The sequence below is a fragment of the Balaenoptera ricei genome, chromosome 20 (assembly GCF_028023285.1).
Source record: "Balaenoptera ricei isolate mBalRic1 chromosome 20, mBalRic1.hap2, whole genome shotgun sequence".
NCBI classification, from domain to species: Eukaryota; Metazoa; Chordata; class Mammalia; order Artiodactyla; family Balaenopteridae; genus Balaenoptera; species Balaenoptera ricei.
This window is the reverse complement of record NC_082658.1, coordinates 39,153,130-39,171,671: the sequence shown is the minus strand read 5'-3', so window position 1 is coordinate 39,171,671 and position 18,542 is coordinate 39,153,130. Positions and strand designations below refer to the sequence as shown.

Here is an 18,542-nt window from a genome sequence, read left to right as displayed (position 1 = left end):
AGTTGGGTTCAGAGAGGTCACATGACAGCCTCAAGGTCTCATAGGTACTAAGTGGTAAAGTTTAATAGTGGTGTTTCTGGCTCCAAACTCTAGGCTCTTCACCAGTGTACCACACAGTCAAAGAGTCTGGGTGGGTATACGGATGGGTGGGTGGGTGGATGGATGGATCCAAGGATGGATGAACAGATGGATGGCTAGAAGGCAACACCACATGCTGAAAATCATTTATACTATAGTGTCTCTCTGAAAGTAAGAGATTCAAACTGGGAGGAGTAGATTCAGATCTACTCCTGAAAGGAAAAAAATAGAAGACCCAAGCATAAATTCCCACTAAAGTTATTCCCAGGAACTCAGAGGAGATAGAATTCACTTGGCGGGGGGGGGGGGGGGGGGGCGGGGGGGGGAGACATAGAAAGTTCTAGAAAGCTTTGTTAAATTTAAAATAAAAACTTAGATATTTGAAGATATTATCTTTTCAGGGAGCATTTCCTAGTACCTAGTACTTTTTTCAGTGATCTGGGATTACTTTAAGAGCATTAGGATCACATGAAATATTTTTGATATTTGAAAAATATCTTCTGAGAACAAAGGCAGAAAATCTTGCTATGAGTCAGGCAGCCCAGAACCTGGAGCTACTCAGGAGTGTCACTTATTACTTCCGTGGCTCAACAAGTACATCAAATCTTAGTTGTGGCCCATTAGGAACAGTTTCACAATGTTTTTTCAGTAGGTGCTCTATTAGATTACAACCTTCTCAGGGAGAGTAGCCTGCACCTAGCTGACGTTGACAGTGACCCAGGTCAGGAACCCGGGACCCAGCCTAGATTCCTCCCCTTCTCATACTAAAATGATGTATACAGAAAACTTGTTGAGCACTTACTGTGCCAGACACTGTTCTCGACGCATGGATCTCATCTAATGTTAGCCACAACCCTTTGTTGTAAGTACTGTTGTGTCCTCATGTTATAGATGAGAAGACGGAGGCAGATGGGTTTAAGTATTAATACCTTGGCCGAGTCACATTGCTATGAAGTGTATGCAACCAGTGCAGTCTGGAGCCACATGCAGTTAACCACTACATTACCTCATGGTGAAACAGTCCTCAACTCCAGGGATTCTGTCTTCTTAATCATACTCCCGTTGTCTCCTCCTCCCTGTCCCCAGGGGCACTGCCCCAGGTTAGGCATTTTATCTTTTCTCATCTTCGAAATTGCCCCATCGTCCTAAATTATCTCCCTGCCCCCATGCCTCCTTCCATAAATGACCAAGTTGGAATTTGATACCCATCCTTTTTTTTTTTTTTTTTTGGCCACACCATTTGACTTGCTGGATCTTAGTTCCCCAACCAGGGATTGAACCTGGGCCCACGGTAGTGAAAGTGCAGAGTCCTAACCACTAGACCACCACCAGGGAATTCCCTTGATGCCCATCTGACTATGTCATGCTTCTGCTCAAAATCCTTTAATGGTTTCCTGTTGCCTGTGAGTTAAAGGCCCTTATAAGGCCCTTCACAGACCTGGTCCTGACCTCCTTGTGCAGCCTCATCTTCCTCTCCTGCTGTTTCCCTTGAACCCTGTGTTCCAGGCACACCAAACACCTGCTCTCAGGTATGAATACTATGCTTCCTTTTCCCCTCTGTGCAATACCCCACCCCATATGCACGAGCACCTGTGCACACATGTGTGCAGGCACACACACAAATACACACTTTGTCTATTGGGTGATTTCTCTTTATTCTTTGAGACTCAGCTGCTTTTCCTCACTCTCACAATCAGATGTAGGCTCCTCTTCCTTCTCTTTGGCATTGTGCCTTCATAGCTCTGATAAAAAATACATCATTTTTTACTGTAATTGTCTCTTTACAAACTGTTTCTCTTTAAGATTGTAAGGTCCATGAGGGCGGGAACCATAGTTATCTTGTTACTATTGTATGCCCAGCATCTGTACATGTTCATAAATCTTTGTTAAATGAATAAATGAATGACTTGTTGAAATTGATTTTCGAAGTAGAATTCAAAATCTGGGAAATTTTGGTCCTCACATTTTCCCATTGTTAGACTTATCTACCTGTGGATTTTTGCTGCAATGGGGCTCTATTTGAGATAGAATTTAGTAGTTGTTAAGAATGAAGACTCACATCACCTGGTTTTAACATTTTTAAAAAATATTTATTTATTTTGGCTGCACCGGGTCTTAGTTGCAGCATGCCTGCAGGATCTAGTTCCCCGACCAGCGATTGAACCCAGGCCCCCTGCATTGGGAGTGCGGAGTCTTACCCACTGGACCACCAGGGAAGTCCCTCACATTACCTGGTTTTAACTTGGCTCTACCATCTGCTATGGGCCCTTAGGTAAAAGTCACTCTCTCACTAAGCCTCAGTAAAACTGAGTTAATAATATCAGTAGGACCTATCATAGGGCTAATGAGAGGGCTAATAAAAAAAAGAACATGGGAATTCCCTGTCGGTCCAGTGGTTAGGACTCAGCGCTCTCACTGCCTGGGCCCCAGGTTCGATCCCTAGTCGGGGAAGTAAAATCCCATAAGCCGTGTGGCGTAGCCAAAAAAATAAAAGACCAGGGCTTCCCTGGTGGCGCAGTGGTCGAGAATCTGCCTGCCAATGCAGGGGATGCGGGTTCGAGCCCTGGTCTGGGAGGATCCCGCGTGCCGCGGAGCGGCTAGGCCCGTGAGCCACAATTGCTGAGCCTGAGCGTCTGGAGCCTGTGCTCCGCGGCGGGAGAGGCCGCGATAGTGAGAGGCCCGCGCACCGCGATGGAGAGTGGCCCCCGCTTGCCACAACTAGAGAAAGCCCTCGCACAGAAACGAAGACCCGGCACAGCCATAAATAAATAAAAATAAATAATAAATTGCCATATCTTTAAAAAAATAAAATAAAATAAAATAAAATAAAATAAAATAAAAGACCATGTGGAGCGTTTGGTGGCTGGCACAGAGCAAGTGCTCAATACATATGAGCTATTATTAGTAGCTATTTTCCTGACAGCTTCGCTTGACCCCATTGTGTCACCATCACTTTTTGAACCAAATGTCTAGAGTCTGGTTCTCAAACATGAACGCTCAGTTTCAGCATGCTCTCCATTTGCCAAAGTATTGGGTCACCCCGGATACAGGGCCTTGGGGAGTATGGTTGCAGATGATGGCTGAAGCCAGGAGTAGCCTTCAGCTTGTAAGTCATGATTTATTACCTAGAAACCAAAAATAAGCCTTGCCAACCAGTCAGCAGATTACCTGAATTCTTCAAAATTCCCACCCCTCTGCCCCCTTGTTGTCCCTTGCATTTGGTAAAAGAGAGGTGATGGGTGTAAGCAGCTTTGGATACAAGCAGCAATTTCTCCTTGGAGGAAAGGAAGTGGGACATAGACTGTCAGGGTAGGGTGTGGGGTGTTTTGTTCCTTCTGTTGGCTGCACAGAGGTGTACAAAGCAACCATGGATAAACAAAGCCCCCGGTGTGTGTCCCAAATACAGCTGGAAGGAATGCCTTCCTTTCGATTCTCATGCATAAGGAGAGGGTTATAGTCTCTATTTCAGACCTGAGTTTTCTGGATCTCGATTCAAACAGCCTCTTTCAGAGGTCATAATAGTCTCAATGGAGCCTGGAACTAAATGGCCGAGATATAAATTGCAAGATTATCCTGAAAATGTGTGTGCCAATGAAGTGAATGAGGAGTGACAAGGAAAAGAACAAGATGAGTCCTCAAAAAAATTCAAAGACTCTTCATGTCAAATCACTTTCTAAAGAACTAAAAAATAACATAATTTTGGGTCAAGGGTGAGGTCTTCCTTTGAATGTGTAATCTTTTATAATCATTTTCCATGTGGCTATTTTAACAATGCCATTGTCCCACCCATCTTTCTGTGAGAGCTGGCATTTCTGGTTTAAAGGAGACTAAGGTGGAAAACAGGAGTTAACAAAAAGTGGTGGGTTTTATAATATATGCTGAGAGCAGAAGTGAATTTTTCCAAATGGATTAATCAGAAAATTTGGCCAAAGGTATGTGTCCTACCTAGATGGGTAACAAAAAGGAACCATACTGGAAGGGTTATGAGACCCCACACCTCGGTCCCTCTTCCCAACACCTGCTCCTCACACCTTCATTTTTTCATTCTTATCTTTCTGTTTTCTTATGAAGCAAAATATATTTTTGCTTATTATGTAAATTTACTCTTAAATTTCCTCTTGGCTTTATTTGGTCAGATAGGATTTTCTGCACATTTATCCCAAAGGAGAAATGTGTCAGTAAAAATCAGATAGAAAAAAAAAATGAGTATCCACATCTATCAGAATGACTAAACTGAAAAATAAACAGACAGACAATTCTGAGTACTGACACAGATGTGGAGCAACCAGATCTCTCACGCACTGCTGGCGGGAATGCAAAATGGCACAGCCCCTTTGGAAAAAGTTTGATGGTTTCTTCTAAATTTAAACATCCACTTGCCATATGACCTAACAATCTTACATCTAAGCATTTACCCAAGAAAAGTGAAAATATATACAAAATACATAACAAAACCGGTCCACAGATGTTAAAAGCAGCTTTTTCATAACAGCCAGAAACGGGAAAAAACACAAATGTTCATCAACTGGTGAAAATACTGTAGTATATCCATAGAATGAAATACTACTAAGCAATAAAAAGGAATGACTTACAGATACATGCAATAACATGGATGAACCTCTAAAGTATTATGTTAAAGCATTAGGAAAGAAGCCAGATTCAGAAGGCTACTTATTACATGGCCTTCTGGAAAAGGCAAAACTATAGGAACAGAAAACAGATCAGTGATTGTCAGGGGCTGGGGATGGGAGAAGTAGGTTCATTAGAAGAGGGACATGAAGGAACTTTTTGAGGTGATGGAAACATTCTCTATATTGATTGTGGTGATGATTAGTTACATGACTGTACACATTTGTCAAAACTCATAGAACTGTATACCTAACAAAGTAAATTTTGCTGTCTGTAAATTACATCTGATTTGAAAAAATATTTGTATTTCTTTAGCTTTTGAGTTTCGAGTTTCAAAATCCTAGGTCATCAAGGGTAAGAAAAAAGGACTTTAGGCAAGAAAAAGGTATGTGGGAGAAAACACCATAAATGAAAGCAAGATTTCCTCTCTTCTATCCTTCACTTGAAAGGGATTCCCTAGACCCTGAGAGATAGGGAAGAGAGAGGAAGAGGAAATGATTAGCGGGGCCTGGAGATGTAGAGGCTGAACTTAATGGGACCCACAAGAAGGATTAGAATCCCTGTTCACCAGCTTCCCAGCCTATGACTGAGTGATAGGGAACCACAACTTGTTGGCATCCAGGCCATACTGGTGAGGACTTTCCTTGGGCAGCAGATTGCTCATCACCCTCTGACCAGACAGCTGAAATGACTCATGTGTGTTCCCCCAAGACTTTGCCCAGCTCTCTGTCTGGCTTACCCCAGGTGGAGAAATCCTCCTGCCCTGCTATTACATGAGTGACTGCCCACCACCCCATGCTCCCCACCACTTGTACTTGGTTAGACTGAATGAAACCATTTAAGAACCTTCACTCCCACCAGGAGATGTAAAACATGCCCACTTTAGTTACCTTTCCTGTCTTCTAAACTTTTCTCAGGAATTCCCTGGCGGTCCAGTGGTTAGGACTCCGTGCTTTCACTGCCGAGGGCCTGGGTTCAATTCCTGATCTGGGAACTAAGATCCCGCAAGCCGTGCGGTGCGGCAGAAAATAAATAAATAATAAGTAAACTTCTCTCATTTACCTTATTGTTTCCAGTGGAAGGAAGGCAAAAGCTGAAGCAATCTTTCCTTTCCTCCACGTACATTCAATAAATATCATGTCTCCTCTTGGGTTGGGATTGAAAGGAATAATTCTTTTGTTGGCTGGCTGACCATCCCTTACATCCACACAATTTTTTTTTTTTTTTTTTTGGCCACGCAGCTTGTGGGATCTCAGTTCCCCCATCAGGTATTGAACCTGGGCCATGGCAGTGAAAGCCCGGAATCCTAACCACTAGGCCACCAGGGAACTCCTCACGATTATTTGTTCATTAAACATTCACTGCTCGGCTATAAAGAGTCTGGGTCCCTGCCCAGGAAGGAGTCCTAAGGAAGGAGATAGAAAATAAACTTGGCTAGGGCCACTGAAGAGGCCTGAGTCAAGTGCTATAAGGACCCAGTGGGAGACAGGCAGCAAGGGGCCACTGTGAAGCCTTTCTAGAACTATACTTTCTAGTCCAAGCCAGTAATTGCTGTGGTAACTCTGAGCTTTTCTTTACTGGGCAACCCTCTCTCTCCCTTGTTACACAAGCACTCCCTGAAGAGATTGAGAAAACTCCCTGAGGGCAGGGACCTAGTCTAGTTATCCCTAGCACACTGCCTGGCTCAAAAAGACTTGCTGGGCTTCCCTGGTGGCGCAGTAGTTAAGAGTCCCCCTGCCAATGCAGGGGACACAGGTTCGAGCCCTGGTCCTGAAAGATTCCACATGCCGCAGAGCAACTAAGCCCATGTGCCACAACTACCGAGCCTGCACTCTAGAGCCCGCAAGCCACAACTACTAAGCCCACGTGCCACAGCTACTGAAGCCCGTGCGCCTAGAGCCCGTGCTCCGCAACAAGAGAAGCCACCGCAATGAGAAGCCCGCGCACCACAGCGAAGAGTAGCCGCCGCTCGCCGCAACTAGAGAGGGCCCGCACGCAGCAACCAAGACCCAACGCAGCCAAAAATAAAATAAATAAATTTATAAAAGAAAAAAAAGACTTGTTGAAAGAATGGGTAAGTTATTATCCTTGGGAATATTTAATATTTGCCAAATATACAGAAATAAAGAAATATAAAATAAAACATGTTCAGAAAGTGCATGCAAAGAAAAAGAATGATTATAAACCAGCCTACTAATAATCCTTGTTATTTGACTATTGGTGCACATGCATTTTTCCACTTTGAATAGCACACATCCGTGCTTTGCCTTTACCACTATTTAAGGAACAAAAACCGACATTTCTTTAGCTCTGGGGTGCCAGGCACTTAATGCACATCATCTCAGTCCTTACAACAACCCTCTTTCACAGATGAGTCAGCTGAGCCTCAAAAGGTAACCAACTTATCCAAGGTCACACAGCTAACTAGAGCTTGGAAGCCTGCTTTTTAATCCCCAAGTGCCTGGTAGTCTCATGCCCGCAGGCAGAAAAGATCTCTCCAGGCATTCCCCTGTTGAGTTCTGCCTGCCTTATCTGCTTTTTCAGGTAAGTCTCCCTCAGGCTGAATCTAGCTCTACCCAAGGCAAGATGAAATATCTGATACATTGGACACAACAGGTCCAAACCAGTTATGTCAGTGGTAACTCTGACCTTTTCTTTGCAAGATGACTACGCAACTCCCCCTGGTTAAGCAGAAACTCCCAGAGCTCCCTCCTATAGCCAGGGCCCCAGAAGGTTAGTGGCTTTCCCTCTCCTCAACCTGCCTCTCTCATGTGGCTGACATTCTCGCTGGTACTATTTCTTTATAATATTGTTGAGATATATACACGAAATGAAACCTGAGTCCTGGGTATGTCTCGTCACCATGGAAACGACTTCAAGCCTGAGTGCCTCCAGGAGATGTGGGTGCTATTCTTCCAATGGTCGTGGAAATAAGGGTCTGGGAACTGAACAAAGCTAAAACAAGCCCCTGTTGGACTCATGGCAGTTTTGGTAATAAATACCATGTTCAATATAGGACTGTGTCATCAGCAGCGTGATCAACCTATATTCTCAATTTCTGACACTGTGCTGGCTTGGTTCAGAACATACCAGCCCAATGAACATCAGCTCAAATTATCCTTCTTTTGTGAAGGGATGTTTTAAAACACTATGAAGGTGGCTCAAAGATTATGGTAGAAAAAAAAAAAATAAACAGTCATAAATTTCAAGAACATTCTGTAGATGAATTTTTGCTTCTGGGAATGGGAAACCAAAGTTTTCCCAAGAGACTCCATTATTAAAGCCATAAATAAAACATCCCTGATTCAGCGGCTTGGTTGCTGTGCTTGTGTGGCCGCGCTTTGGAGAAGTGGCTCAGAATTGGAGGCAGGCAGTCCAGGGAGGCTGCGGAGGTGAGCTCATCTGAGAACATCCTGCTTCTTCTCCCACAGGTTGCTAGCACATCAGTCCAGGGTGTAAGGATAATGAGCAAATTTTGCTTTATTGAAGACGACCCAAAGATGGTTACTACAAACATTTCAAACAGGATCCTAAAATGCAAGGATGTTTTTCTAGCTGACACCCTTCCTTTTTTTTTTTTTTTTTTTTCCCATAAAAGTACACACTCTCCTCTCGAAATAAAAGCAAGCAGCGTGGTGCAGGGACCACTCACCTGATTGCCTAGGTGCCCTGTATTTCAGTTCCAGTTCTGGCTACTTACCAGGCCCGTGACCAAGTGTTGGTTACTTAACCTCCCTGGGTGTCAGCCTCCTTTGTGGAGGGATGACTGTTGGATCCTAAATATCCTATGTGCTAGTAGTGCCCATAACAGTGAGTTCCAATCACTCAGCAAATAAAAAAGGACAAGTGACACATGTTAAGGCCTATTTGGCCTGGGCAACGTGCTGGACCCTTTACGGCTGTTATTTGATCCTCACAGTAACTTACGCATCGTTGCTGGTACCCCCAGTTTACAAATGATGGAAACTAGTCCTGAGAATTGCAGTGACTTCCTCAAAGTGATCAATGGATAAGCATGCAGTCAGGCTTCAAATCCCCATCTGTCCAACTCCAAAGCAACCTTCTTTCTATTTGACCTTGCTAATATCTGAGCTTGGAATAAAACATTAACATGATTTTAATTCAAAATAAATATAACTCGCTAGTTCTGTCATAGTTTTCAAATAATTTGCTGATGCCTTGAAAAATTCAGCTTCTCTAGCTAGTCTGTCTCTCATAAAAAAATGATCCCACGTCACTTGGGAATTAGAAGAATCTTCATGCAACATGAACTTTTAATCCTTGGCTTGTTCAAGCTGGCCTGGAGCATCACCCCTAATGGCCCCATAGAACTGCCATGTGTTAGGATACTTCAGTCACTTCGGCGTGGGTAAGTTTTTGGGTTTCTATCTTTTAAATCAGTCTGAACAACTGAAAGTAACACTTTTTTTTCCCCTCAAAAGAAATGAAAAATAATAGTGCTGCAATCAACAGCCGTGAAATCCTGTAAAATAAAGGTATAATACAACAACTCTTCCTCAGTTCTAAGCTCTTGGCTTCCAGTGGAAAAGCCATGGTTTCCATTTCATGAAAAAAGAATAAAATATGAGAGAGCAAAATAGCCATGACATTTTGGGTGTGTGCTTAGTCAGATCTGCCAGAAAGTTTCCTATTTGGTAGTTATTCGTTTTTCCTGAACAGCAGGCTGGGGACACAGATATGGTGTGGGCTTCAGAATCAGAATAAGAGTTAAAAAAAAAAAATCCCAGCTCTTCCATGGACATGTTATTTATGCTCTCTGAACCTCAGTTTCTTCCTCTGTAAAATGGGGATGCTTCGTGGGATTGTTTTGAAATTAAACAAAAAATATACATAAAGAGCAAAATACAATCGTCTTCTTTATCCCACTCCAAATGCAAAACAGACTTGAGCAATTCATAATGATAACAATCATTTTATTATCATTGACTCTTTACTGGCACTGGGCTAGCCCTTTCCATAGATTACCTTTTTATTAAGGGAAACCAGTATTTGAAACCACGTGTTCTAATTCCAGGGCTTGCCCTGTGCCCTGCTCTGGTACACTATTATTGGGTTCAGATTAAAGGATTTATGAGCAATTGCTTCTGCAGGAAACAGCTGCCTGAGGGTCGTGGTCCGTGTGGCTAGATATTTGGCCAACAGTAGGGAAAGCCATGCATAATCCTTTGTTCTCACTCAGCACAATTAGTACCCCTGCTTTTCTGCTCCCTGGGGTTAGTTTCCTGACTAGACTAGGCACATAATAGATGCCCCCAAAGTACTTGCTGAATAAATAAATGCAAATTAGTAAACTGATTGCTCACAGTGTAACCATTTACTTTATGTAATATTTAATGCTAACCTCTTCTCCATTCTTCTCTTAGGGAAACTAACATGTTAAAGAGACTTTTTTCTTAACCTGTTAAGTCTCCGCATTAATTCAGTATTCACCAAGCACTTATTAAGTACCTACTATTAATCAAGGGGCCAAGGATTACATATGTAATCCATTACTGAGTATTAAAAAACAACAAAGCCTTGCTTATATTCAGCTGTGGAATACACAATACTTTTTAGGTAGCATTGACCTTTGTGGCTTTGTTTAATTTTCTAATTTGCATTCCCTGAACCCTATTTATTAGGCAGTCATGGTGGGCAGACTGGGAAAGTGTCTTTTTTTTTTCTGGAGTATAATTGCTTTACATACAATGTTGTGTTAGTTTCTGCTGTACAACAAAGTGAATCAGCTATACGTATACATATACCCCCTCTCTCTTGAGACTCCCTCCCACTCCCCCCATCCCACCCCTCTGGTCATCACAGAGCACAGAGCTGAGCTCCCTGTACTATACAGCAGCTTCCCACTAGCTATCTATTTTACACATGGTCGTGTATATATGTCAATGCTACTCTCTCAATTCATGCCCCCCCACTCCCCCGCTCCCGGGTCGACAAGTCTGTTCTCTACGTCTGTCTCTTTTCCCGCCCTGCAAATAGGTTCATCAGTACTGGGAAAGTGTCTTGTGAAGCCACACTAGAATTAAGGCTAGAGAGGAATTCCCTGGAGGTCCAGTGGTTACGACTCCACGCTTCCACTGTAGGGGGCATGGGTTCAATCCCTGGTCTGGGAACTAACATCCTGCATGCCCAAAAAAAAAACATCCTGCACGGCCCAAAAAAAAAAAAAAAAAAAAGAAAGCAAGAAAGAAGGCTGGAGAAGAGAGAGGCTGAAATTTGGAACATGGTGTAGGGAAAGAACAAAGAACATAGGGCTGTGAAGTCAGATTGACTATGATTCCTGATCCTGTCACTAGCAAACCTCAATTCTGTCATCTACAAAATGAGGATGGTCAGCATTTGTCACTGTTTTCCCACAGGGTGGGAAGGACTCTTAGAATGATATGAGGAAGTACCTCACTGTGAAGATCCTACATGAGGTCACAGAAGCAAAGCACCCAACACAGGGTCTCACGCAAACCAAGCACTCCATGAACATCTCTGCTCTTCCCTCCCTGTCTTCCAGCGTGATCTCCTGGACAGCCACTGTGGGCTATGAGAGCTTGCAAAGGTGAGGAGGGTCCAAGGGCTGCTGGTCTGAGACTGGTTGTCTCCTGCACATGTTATCTTTTCTCTCCTCCCTGCCTGCCAAAGGCAAACAGGAATGAAATGATAACAGGCATAGGCATTGAAGCAAAACAGGTCACAGGAATAAGATAATGCACTCAAGGACAAATAAAAGTTAACTGTAGCTGGGCCCAGAATAGGTAAGTAAAAAGTCTAGGGACGTAGAGAAGGTATTTCCTATTTTATAGGGAATAAGCTTTTCAAATATTATCACCAATGTGAAAACTCACAAACACATACACTTGTGTGGCTTTAATATCCTCTTTGCTATTTTGGTTGCCTGCACAAGGTAGGAACTCTGTAAGTTATGGATGCAAGCTTTTGAAAAAGTGCTTTAAGATACAGTATAAATTGATGATGTCTAGGCAAATATGTTTAGCCTTGTTAAAACCGTACTTACAATGACTAGCTATGCAAGGTTGTGCGTGCATATGGACGAGACTAGAGGAAAGGTACTTGGGGAAAAAGACAGCTACTTTATTAGGATGGTTGAATTGCCTTACTCAGTGGCTAGAACCTAACAGATGTTTAATATTTGTCCAGTGAGTGAGAAGACTTGATTTTCCATATATTACAACTGTGAATGTTTATCTCCCTTTGTTAGCCAACCATTCAGAGATAATGTTGCCTCTTTTTGACATTATTTTGTTGTTTTACTTTTTTTTCCCTTCACCTAATGTAATTCTATCTCTAAAGAAAATTGGTATAAACAGAAAAGCTTGCAGAGTCTAAGAATATGGGGCTTAGTAGACAGAAATGATACATTTCTGCATTTCTGATCTCCAAAGCCAGGAGAAATGTTTGTAGATAAACAGAAGACCTGATTTGTATTCATCAATCAGCCAAGTGTCCTTAGGGAAAATAACCCCTCAGGGCCTCAGTTGACAGATCTGTGAATAGGGTTAGACAGATGACCACCTACAGGTCTGTCAGTTACTTTAAATGTTAAATGTCAAGATAAAACATGCCGGGTCAATTAAGACAGATGAGCCCTCCAAAGAATTAATATTTGAAAACTTTATTTTCTCAAATGAGCACCAACACAGATTGGAAATATGACAGAAACAATGCACTTTTCTCTAATATTGAATCACTATGTACAAATACAGGAAAAGGTGAAGACAAATTACTTGAAAATAATTATCTTTGTTATTGAAGCAAAGTGACCTGAAAATGCCACTGAAAAAAAAATTTTTTTAATTAAAAAAAAAAAAAAGAAAAAAACCCAAACCCAACAAATACAGTTTGTAAACACAAGCATAAATAGAGTCTGTATTGAAAGATAGTCTCTGCAGGTTGGAAAAGGGAACTGACTCTCACTTTCACCAAAATGTTATACAAAAACACACGGACAGATAGAATTTGGTAATATGAGAACAGCTTGTTTCTTCTTGGCTTTACCTGTCACTGCTGGCCAATTTCACGACTGTATTTTATTTTTAAATATTAAATATCTCTTTCCTTGAACTAGACCACTACCATGTTTTCTCATTTGAGCAGACTCTTTTTTTAAAATATGTAAGATGATTGTGTTCAAGATTTGATTTCCCAGCCTCTTCCTGAACCTGAGGCAATCTGACCTTAAAAAAAAAAAAAAAAAAAAAAAGGTGTTTACCTCCAAGGTATGTGTATTATTTTATTGACGTTCTTTCTACCCAAACCAGTTTAATGTTTAACATGATGTGGCTTCCACAACAGCTGGAGCCCTGGGTTCATGATGAATACACTCACATCTCAGTGAGAAACACAGCTTTGACTCTGCTTGATCTTCACAACAACAGATTTCCTTTACAGTCTGTAAAAGTTGAGCACACAAAGAAAGACAAAGGAGCAAACAGGCAACAGCTCCACGCTCAGGAAAACAAAATCCTCGAGGGTTGTGCTGTTGGTCCTCTCAGAAACAAAACCACCAGAGAAAAAGAGAAGAAAAATCTTATGTGCCCAAGGTGTAAACTGTAGGTACAGTGTCCCGAGTAAAAACGAAAACAGGAGGCACAATCCAAAGTGCTTTACACACACACACACTTAAAAACAAGACTCCAAGACTCCAATCTGTTGGAAATTCTTCCAACAAGAGGAATCACTCTAATTTGTTACTAAATTTATTTGATTTTATCTATTTTCTTTTCTAGCCAAGAGTGGTGCAAGAAAATATTTCAATTCTCAACTTGGTAATGTACTGCAGAGTCTGTTCCATTAGGAAGAAATGCAGAGAGGCATTGCTTTATTGCCTCCGTCCAGACTAAAGTGATGGAGATCTTTTTTTTTCTTTTTTCTTTTTTAAGAGTATATTGGTGATCACTGTTTCCCTTAAGATATACTTCAAGAAATGCAGAGGAAACCACAGCATTTAAAAATGAAAATAAAAAGTGCTCTCAGGGGATCTGAGAAAACAGCACCAAATATATTATTTAAAAAATTAAATATTATTTACAAAAGTATATTTCACAAGCAACTGTTTCTTATATATCCACTTGAAAATCTTTTTGTCAAGGGGACACCTCTCTTTTACACACTGATCCACCAGTAAAGATTTACTCTGCTGTCAGGGGAACTGGGGGAGCACTCAGGCAGGCCCAGCTGACGATCGGTGGACATCAGCAGCCTGAGACTAATATCCCGCCCAGCAGGCTGGGTGTAATCCAGGACCGCCGAGGCCATATGACTTAGGGAGGTACAGGGGAGATGGAACTAGAGTCTGCCGGTTGGACTTCAGTTGAAAATGAAGGCAGCTGCTGGCTGAGGTATAAAACTTCTTCTGAACCTCAGTATAAATAAAAGGTTTTATACCTTTTCCTTTCTCACTTCTTCTCCCCTTCCCTACTCCCTGCACCCCACCCTAGCTTTATCATTGAACTCCAATTCCCCAAACATCCCAGGGGTGAATAGATGAGGTCTTTGGTTATGCTCTGAGTCAATAATTTGGGGAGGAGATTAAGAAATGAACTGACTGAGGCCTTGAGTTGATGCATCTCCATCGCTCAGCTGCGGTCTCTCCAATACTATAGACGGTAGATAGACAAGCCATGACTGAAGCTAAAGTTATAAGAAGCACTTTTGGTTGACACAAAGGGAAAGCCTAATGAGTTGGGTTTTCTTCCCCTGTTGCAACATGCTGCTCAGATCTCTGGCACCAACTACGGTGCCATGCGCCCATTGGATGCTCAATGGATAGTAATTGAAGAAAATACCAGAACCGGGGTCTAACTGGAGCCTGCTCTGATCCTTGTAAGAGTCAGAGGCCCCACCCCCACAAACACAGTGGCACATCAGTCTCCTCTGCCCCTTGAAAATTCTAGGGCATCTCATGTCCAGTTTCTATGTCACCACGCTCCGTTTTTACACACTTACCCATGTCCTCCCCAACCCCCCATACCGTCTTCTCTTTATGGAAAGGATTATCAATAGCCAGGACGTTTCCTGAGTCAAGGGGCTAATCAAAATACAGAAATGAGGGCCACTGCCTTCAGCAGGGATGGGGAGGGGAATCTATGATTTCTATGCTGGCAAGCCAGTTTAGGAATGTGAAAGTTGAATTTTTTTTTTTTTTTTTTTTAATTGAGATCTGGGGCCTGGGAGCCAGAGGAACTATTTCTCTGGGATCACAAATGAAAAGACTTCTTCTGAACCTCAGTCTGCTTTTTAGTAACGTGGAGAGAACAACTTAATCTCCCAGGCTACTAAAAGCACCAAAAGATGTGGGCAAGAAGCCTTCGGGAACAAAATTCGATTTTTAAGAATCCTCTTTGTCTTACAGAAGCTGTCTGCTGCTAAACGTGGGGCTGGGCAGGACCACACCCATCTCAGCCCCTCGTTCCACAATCAACACACAGAGACTCAAAAAGGCATTTCCACAACAGACTCGCCCCCTCTGGGAATTTGGCTCAATTCTGAAAATGTCCTGGGTTGGCTGCTTTAATCTTGGTTAAGAATTTTACAGGTTCTCATCTCCATGAACTCACTCTTTCGTGACTTTTAAGGTGAATTTTCCTATGGGATCAGCCTACTTGGGGAATGAGATGCTGAGAATTACCTAACAAAACCTACACATATCTTAGCAATAATAATATTTTCAGTCTAAGCAATGAAATTAACTCAGTTAAATGAGTTTCGGTCATGCACCATGTACTGGCTAAATTGCTGTAGAACAGACTTCACAGTGTTGATTAAACGTAACAAACTCCTCTCTCTCTCAAGAGCCTTACAGGGATTTGTTCTCCACTTCCCTAATATAACGAACTTTGGATGGGGAGGTGGGGAGTGGGGTGTAATACTGGAATTTATAACTTGCCGTTTGACATCAAATCTGAGACCTTCCCATTGCTGGATCAAATTGACAGATCTGTCTCCACACAAAACATTCAAGTAAAAGAGAACAGCTAGGGGCATGAGGAATCTACCAGCCAGGTTATCACTAAGCTCAAAGCCTTGGGACTTTGTTTTCCACGATCTACAATGATAGAACTGGAGAAAAACACCCAAAACTCTACGTACAAAGAATTGCTGATCTCAGTGAAGCCACTGCATACCAAAGAAGAAAGATGCACTTAACCTGTTATGGTTCAAACCTAAACTATTCCCGGCAATGCCCCACCCCACCCCACCCCCTTCCTTGCCACAATGCTCTTCTCTTACTAAGGTTCAGAAGAAAAGGTCAGTCAGAACTGCTAACTGGTTCTACTTTTTATTTTCTCTGGCCCAGTATCAGAGCCATTTCTGCAGGAGCTCCTAAACTGCACCCCCCTTTGTTCCCTGTTATCCTCCATCACTGACTTTACTTGGTTGCTGGTCAAAGCCTTTGGGACGTTTGGATCTTGCACCCATTGCAAATGGCAGTCCCCTCTCCTGTCACCTACAGTGGCTGAAGAGGCAAAGATGATTACCCAGAGGAGCAGTGAGGCATCAGAGTCATCAAAACCATCTGGGCTTTTCCCGAGTCACTCACTGCTGCCAGGACACTCCCCAGCTCGGCCCAGGGGAACCAGGCCGGCCCCTGCCCTGCCAGCTAGAATTAGGGCCACTTCTTGTGCTCATTTGCTAACCTGGCACATTTGGTGTCAGGAACAGAAGCTTCTGATCAGAGAGAATGCAGTCATGAGGTATTTTTTTTTCTCTTTGTCCTTTTAGACAAGTCGATTATTTCAAGCCTAAGTTCCCAGGTCTCCAGGAGCAGCACAAGTTTGTTCCTACCTCTACCCTCCCGTCCCCTACCCACCCGGGACCCTCATGGTTCCCCTCTTCCTCACACCCCTGCGCTGTGCCACTGTTCTCCTGACAAGAGGCCATCAGGCAGCTCTTCAAGGGCCCTGGGGCCTTTATCAAAGTGGGCTGCCGCCATGCGGACAGGCATCTGTTCCTTTCGTTGTTTTGCTTTCAGCCAACACTAGAACAGAGAGAGAAGCCAGGATCAACTCACAAACAGATACAAAGCAAAGAGACAGAGAGACAGCAATTTAGAGGCTGGTCACCAGAAAGATGGTGGCAGGGTGGGAGAATGCCCCAGATGGCAAGGCCCCTAAATGGATGGAACCAAGTGTTCAGTCACTCTCTCACGCTTGGGTAGAATGTTCGGTTGGATGGCATTCACGTGGACACTGGGTTGGGTAGATGTTCTCCAATCAGTCCCAGCCATTGTCCTTGATCATGTGTGCTAGCTCAATGATGTATTTGCCTTCTTTATATTTCTGGCTGCTTTCAAAGGCATGTTCCTAGGAAACACAAAGGAAGAGAAAAGATACTGAATGACCGAAGACAAGCAGATGACTTTTGGAGCACAGGAGCCAAGGCGGGGCCAATGACAGGTACCAGGACCACTGAAGTCTGGCTCCGGCGTCACCCAGACTCACTGAGAATTCCTACCACTCAGCACACTATGTCCCCTCGGCTTAACTGCAGCACTGAGGCATCAGCAGGACTTTCTCAATATTTACAATAGAATTTAAATATTTTAAATTTAAATGTTCTGAATTAAATATTCTAAATATTTTCTCAATATTTGCAATAGCGTTTCTTCAGGATCTTTGCTCATTCAAGTCTCTGGCCAAACGTCACCATCTCAGTAAGGTCTTTACTGAAAATCACAACTTCCCAGGCAGCAATCCCTCCCTGCCCCCCTCTTTTCCTGCCTTATTTTTCTCCACAGCACTTACCACATTCAAACATGCAGTATAACTTGCATATCTATTTTGTGTTTTGTCTGTCTCCCACTACCACAAGATAAACTTCATGTTTTGTTCATTGATAGATCCATCTATATATATATGTATGTGTGTGCGTGTGTGTGTGTGTGTGTGTGTATGTGTGGATAAAATCTTAGGGGCACTTGGTTTCTGATGTTTACCAGAAATCTGCCCTATGGAGGTATCCATAAAGTTTCTGTATCATTATTTTATTTTATTATTATTTTTTGGCCCGTCTGTGCAGCTTCTGGGATCTTAGTTCCCCGACCAGAGATTAAACTCGAGCCCTCGGCAGTGAAAGCCCAGAGTCCTAAACACTGGACTGCCAGGGAATTCCCACTGTGTTTTAAACTGTGCTTGTTAGGCTTAGAGAAAAGACATTCAGGAACAGAGACAAAATATATTGTGAGGCCAAACAGTTCTCTCTTTTATTTCTTATCTTGCTATTTCCATGTCAGATGTGTTAAGTTTGTTTTTCCGTCATTGCTTTTCTCCAGGGAAAAAGGAGCTGTAGGAACTCCAGGCTGAAGGACCTGGCAGCCCTTGAGCCCTAGCCAGCTGCCAGGCCTCCAGAGAAGGGCAAACCCAATGCAAACCAGCTGGGAGGTTACCAGCTGAAACTTACAGCACTGCAGGCTCTCCCAGCTAATAAGCCCCACAGAAATAAGTCCTGCCTAGGAGTGGGATCAAGGTGATATTCTATTTGCAGACACAGATACAGAAAACCATCTTGGTGTATCATCTGAAAAACACTGGGTATCAGGGTCATCAGATGGCAAAGCTCAATGTGCAGAGCAGTGGACATCAGCTCTCCCTCCCGAGTCCCTAAATTAGGAAGGAGCTAAATAAATCCTACTGTCGATAGATTCTGGGCAGCATTTGTATGGACTGTATCTTCTGTTCTAGAGCTCAGGGGCTCCGGGTCTCAGAACAAGAGTTCAGACTCCAGCCTCTTGTTGAGAGAGGAATCATTCCACATAGCGGAGAGGGGAGGGGCACCGAGAGAAAGTGCAAACACACCACACACATACA

General features: G+C 43.0%; 1 protein-coding gene across 4 annotated transcripts in view; it reads right to left on the bottom strand.

Moving 5' to 3' along the window:
* YPEL2 (yippee like 2) overlaps positions 1 to 18,542 on the bottom strand; it is a 187,486-nt gene that overhangs the window by 111,856 nt on the left and 57,088 nt on the right. The window contains exon 5 of one of the 4 annotated variants that reach the window (XM_059907408.1): positions 12,372 to 17,039. The exons of the other annotated variants lie outside the window; for them this stretch is intronic. Coding sequence (XP_059763391.1) covers positions 16,950 to 17,039 — 90 coding nt within the window. The 3' untranslated portion in view covers positions 12,372 to 16,949. Of the gene's footprint in view, positions 1 to 12,371; positions 17,040 to 18,542 lie in introns of those variants that run through there. 4 annotated transcript variants of the gene reach the window in all.